This window comes from Alligator sinensis, unplaced genomic scaffold (assembly GCF_000455745.1).
Source record: "Alligator sinensis unplaced genomic scaffold, ASM45574v1 scaffold188_1, whole genome shotgun sequence".
Lineage (NCBI taxonomy): Eukaryota > Metazoa > Chordata > Crocodylia > Alligatoridae > Alligator > Alligator sinensis.
This window is the reverse complement of record NW_005841903.1, coordinates 133,623-138,734: the sequence shown is the minus strand read 5'-3', so window position 1 is coordinate 138,734 and position 5,112 is coordinate 133,623. Positions and strand designations below refer to the sequence as shown.

Sequence of the window (5,112 nt, the reverse complement as noted above, 5' to 3'; positions counted from 1 at the left end):
CCCTTGCACCGGGGTTCTCCTCTGCAGCAGAAAACTCCACCATGCAACGAAGCTGCAATTTAGCGGAAATAATTCTAGTGCCGAAGCACACACAAAATCATACCTTTGGGTTATGACACTAGACACTTACAAGATATATTGATGGAGATCTTAATTAAATAGACCTTTTCCCATATGGAAGAAACACTGACTTATAAGAGCTTTGACGATGGATCTTAACAGTACAAACTCAGTGTTTCTGGATTATTAGGTAACTTGTATCCAGTATTTAGTGAACTGTGAAACTAATCAAGAAAAGTTGGTAACTATGGGCATTTATACTTCTCACACTGCAACTATGAGCATTTATACCTTTTCATACTGCAACGGGCCGGGGATCCAACGCGTCAGAGCAGACTTGATTAATTGAGTCTGCTCTGCATGTGAGCTGATGCACACTGCACTGCATTGCATTCAGTTTATAGGCAGCGTAATACAGTCAGCATGCAGAAAATGTCAGTGGTGTGCTTTTGAACTTAGACACCTTCAATGTGTTTTAGTTCAAAAGCATGCTGCTGTCATTTTTCTCAGTGCTGATGGATTTCACCATTTATACAAATGTATGCGCCTCAGCATTGGGCACTCTTTTAAAAGCACCCAGCACTGTGGTGTAAGCATGTGTACAAGTGCCTTATGGTTTTCAAGTCAGCATTCCAGCTTGCAGACAGACCCGTACCATATCAGAGGACAGCTGCTGGCAGTCATCCTTGAGTAACATAAATTGGAATATCTCCCGTGGCAGTAAATGGGGTAAGGATTAAAATGAAGAGCAGTGCTTGCCCATCCTCAGTAGTGCAGATAAAACTGGTATCTACAACAGGCTGGTGCTTGCTGCTAAGTTAAACCTGGGGGCATGGTCTGGTCTACTCACAGTTTGGGGAGGTAGTGCATCAAGTTGTATGTTCACTACCCTTGATAGCACAAGCATTTGGGTTATGGGAGTCTTCTCTGCAGTGTTTTACCTCCTTCATCCAACATCATAGTAGTACAGTACTTTTCAAATGGAAATGCTGCCTCTCTAAAGCATTGTACTATAAATAAAAATAACAGCCAATAACAACCATCACAAGACAACCATTCAAGAGGGAGAAGACTTTGGGACTACTGAAGATGGGTAGAAAGGGAAGGCTAGTGATGGGCAGGAGTTAGGACTCTGCTTTAAGAATAAGGCCCAGCATAGTCGAGTTGTCTAGTCTCTCTGCATGTAGAGATCTTGGATAATTGTGTTCATAAAAAAGGTTTTAAGAGAGAGGACATTGATTTAAAGGGGCATTTGTTTGGTGGATAATAGAGAGGAAAATGAAGAGCATTCAAAGTTGTTGGAAAGGAGACTTAAGGGTGAGAGAGGAGTGTGTGGCTTTCAGAAATCAAAGCTAAGACATGCCTTTTAATTTGAGGAGGAAGTTGTTGTTCAGCTCTGTACAGAAACACCAAATAGCATGAAAATGGGGAAAAGCAGAACTGGAGTTGGAACTGGAGAGGATGAGAAGCAGATTTGTCATGGGCAGGATAGATGGATGTAAGAATGGGACTGTTTGGTATGAAGAGAAAGGGGAGAGCAGTCCGAGTAAGAATGGAGATCAAGTAAGGAGCAGGTGTGTAGAACAAGATAGGCAAGATGAGAATGTATAGTTTCTAATAATGGATTCGAGTGCCTTTGAATGTAACCTGTCTACACTGACGGCAATAGCTGGATTTTAAAATGCAGCTGATTTTTAGACTACACAGTTACATAAATCCCACACTTCGAAGGAGGCTAAGTAGTTAAAATGAAACAGGTGAATGTACAAACACAAAATTGTTGAAGTAGCATCAAGCTATTTGATCCCTAGGAAAATGTTTGTATGCTATGAGACCAAACCTGATATCCCTTTCCCTTTTGAGCTATCTGATATTATAGGAGAAAATAAAATAAGAAACTGCTAAAATATTTTAAAATTATAGGTGCACAAGAAGGATTCTGGCTTTTGGCGGGATTTCGGTTTTGGGATGACTTGTCAATATCGGACAGACTTTCTGACTGTTGGTAAGAATGAGTCGCTTAAACTTGCTTTTCATAGGTTCTGGTGAAGGGTTCTAAAGTTTTCTTCTCTACTTGGCACTCGTAACCAGAGAAATAAGTTAATAATACTAATATTAACAGAGAAATAAGTTAATAATGGATTATGTTTAACAAGTATATTTACAGAAATAGTTGTTAAAAGAAATATCAAAAGTATTCAAGTGCTGAGAGTATTTATTGAATAACTTACCAAAATAAATCTTTTACTTTTTGACTGTCTATTTCAGCGTAATGGAGTGAATTAACCTAACATTTGAAACATGCACTGCATGTTAGTGGTGGAAGAGGGAAACATTCCTTCCATCCTTTGTTTTTAATACGTATTTTATTTGAAGTTTTTATGCAAGAATTAAAAATACATCGTTTGGAGATGTACTTTGGCACCCTCTTGTGGTATAATGTTAAAAATGAATGAAGTTTGACTGCTTTAGTTTTGAGCAGTCTTCCTTTGGGTCCAGTAATTGATGGTAGTAATTAATCAAAGTAATCTATCTGGCTGACACTACAATGCTTCATAATAATCTTAATGCAGAATTATTGCTTGTAGCAGTCCTGATGCCTTGTGCACATGGAATGGTACCTGAAAACCCCATACTCCTTGGGGGTTTTACATTTTATATATTAAGCTAAATTGAAATTTTTTTTTAATATTTATGACTTTGGTCAGCCAAGGAGAATGCAACAAGCAGATATCTTTTTCAAGACTGTTTCTTAAAATGGGGAGTGTTCATAAAGTTGGCTGTTCATGTGGTCCTGGGTTGCTTCATTTTCAAATGTGAAAATCCATATCAAACATCTTAGAATTAGAGATTATTGTTTTCACTACTCATTTCAGTAGCAGTCGCTCCCTAACATATATGTTTCTGGCAGTGAATATTCCACATGGAAGGCTAGCTTCCACTGCTAAAGGATATGGCACATTTTACCACATTCATGGAATAATTAATCTGCTGCTGTTTTTAAATGACATTCCAGAGGGTGAACTTGAAAGAATAGTGATTTTTCAGCACAAATTTCTGATGGTCTCTTTTGCATTTATTATAGGTGGGTTTGACTTGGAAGTAAAAGGCTGGGGTGGAGAGGATGTTCACCTTTACAGAAAGTACTTGCATGGTGACCTCATTGTAATCCGGACACCAGTCCCAGGCCTATTTCATCTCTGGCATGAGAAACATTGTGCAGATGAGCTGACTCCAGAGCAATACCGTATGTGTATCCAATCTAAAGCCATGAATGAAGCATCTCATTCGCACCTTGGAATGTTGGTCTTCAGGGAGGAGATAGAAACCCATCTCCGAAAACAGGCCTATAGGACTAACAGCGAAGCAGTAGGTTGAAAGGGATCCTTAATGCTGTATAAGACGGAAGACTTTAAATTGCAAGGAACCAGCATCATTCTACAGCCTTAATTCCGCTTAAAAATGCAGTGCCTCTCTTTCAGTGAAGAACGGTTAAAGTTCTTCTTTGTCTGGTATGCTGTTATCTACATACTTAACTAGTTCAGGCACCTAGTAAAGAACTTTTGAGAGTCAGTAGTTCTACAGTATTACACTTACGGGGAAAAAATACAACAGCAGAATGTATGACTTAGCATTTTGGTACTTCTGATAAATTTTGTTTCTCTCACTTGCGTTATTTTAAGGTAAGGAATACTTTAGGTAGACAGTGTTTTGTTTTGTCTGCTGAGTATTGGTACTCTTTGTATGGCTCATTGCACTGTAATACTAGGAAAGTACTGTATTTACATTCCAAGGAGAAATAAAACATAGATGTGACCATGAAACTCACTGGGGGGGAAAAACTGTATGCAAGAGCTTGAATAACATGTTAATCAGTTAACTCTCTGAATTCACAGCAATACTTTGGTAACTGAATTCACTGTATTAATGGCCATCAATGTAATTATGGAAGAATTTATTTTAAAAAAAAAGGGGGGGGGGGGAGTAAGGAAACCTCTTGAAGGCAGAATTCTAGAACAATTGGTATCATTTCACATTCCCAATGCAAAAGTGAGTTGGAGGCTTACTTTTTGTTCGTTTGTTTTTAGCTCCAGGCCAAAATAATCTTCAGGTGTATTTCAAGATGCTCTTAAGATAAGCAGTATGAATACAAGCAGGTCACCTTCTTTTATGTTGCTTCATTGTAATATGATAAGATTTACCTTTTTTTTTTTTTTTTTTTTTTTTTTAAAGGTACCTTTCATTTTTCAGATGAATATTGCATTCCATTTGTTCAGTGGAGGTAACACTGTACAATCTCCACAAATTAAGAAATTTAGTTTAAAACTGTTCACTAACTCTGCTAATTGATATATATTTTGAAATTCAGTTTTAGTTTAAAAAAATCCTAAGGGAAATTAAATGAAAATCTGTGATTGCTGGAAGGCAGATATGCTGTGGAAAATAATACTGGACACTGATCCTTTTTACATGTACATAAAATTTGTCTTTATGTAACTTATTGTGGAGAACAGTGTACTGTATTGTGTTTTAAGCTGGGGAGAATGTTATGCAAGGTGTCTTGCAGTTGGTATTCTCTTTATAATAAATTGAATAATTCTGCATTTTATAACTTTTTCAAGCTAGTGCATTGAAATATAAGTTGTTATAAAGCAAAGATGGATATTCTGGTATCACTTACCTCATAAAAACAAGCTAACTGACAGTCATGCTTATATCAGAAAGATAATTTGCAGCTAAGAAGTGTAGCTCCTACCAGGTCGGGTGAACCATCATACCTAGATTGAAGGCTTTTTACTTCTATAGAAAGCCACCGTTTAAACACCTCACCATTACCTTCCCACCATACTTGTGACATTTCTGCTGTTTTATATTTAACTAAGGGACCATATATTTAGGGCAGTGTGTGTGTGTTAAGGTGTGGAAAAGGTGAGGGTGCAAGCAGTCTTGGAAGAAGCAAGGTTTGAGCTGGGGAAGACCAGGGAATGGTAAGAAGATCAGAATAGAGGATCTGTGTATGGTGACACTCCTGTCATTGTAGCTGAGCAAATC

General features: G+C 37.7%; 1 protein-coding gene across 6 annotated transcripts in view; it reads left to right on the top strand.

Annotated features, from left to right (window-relative positions):
* Nucleotides 1-4,659, top strand: part of CSGALNACT2 (chondroitin sulfate N-acetylgalactosaminyltransferase 2) — a 56,674-nt gene extending 52,015 nt beyond the window's left edge. For all 6 annotated transcript variants that reach the window (XM_025197708.1, XM_025197709.1, XM_025197711.1 and 3 more), the window contains 2 exons: nt 1,984-2,065; nt 3,146-4,659. In XM_025197708.1, coding sequence (XP_025053493.1) covers nt 1,984-2,065; nt 3,146-3,438 — 375 coding nt within the window. In that variant the 3' untranslated portion in view covers nt 3,439-4,659. The remainder of the gene's footprint in view (nt 1-1,983; nt 2,066-3,145) is intronic.
* Nucleotides 4,660-5,112: the final 453 nt, after the last annotated feature.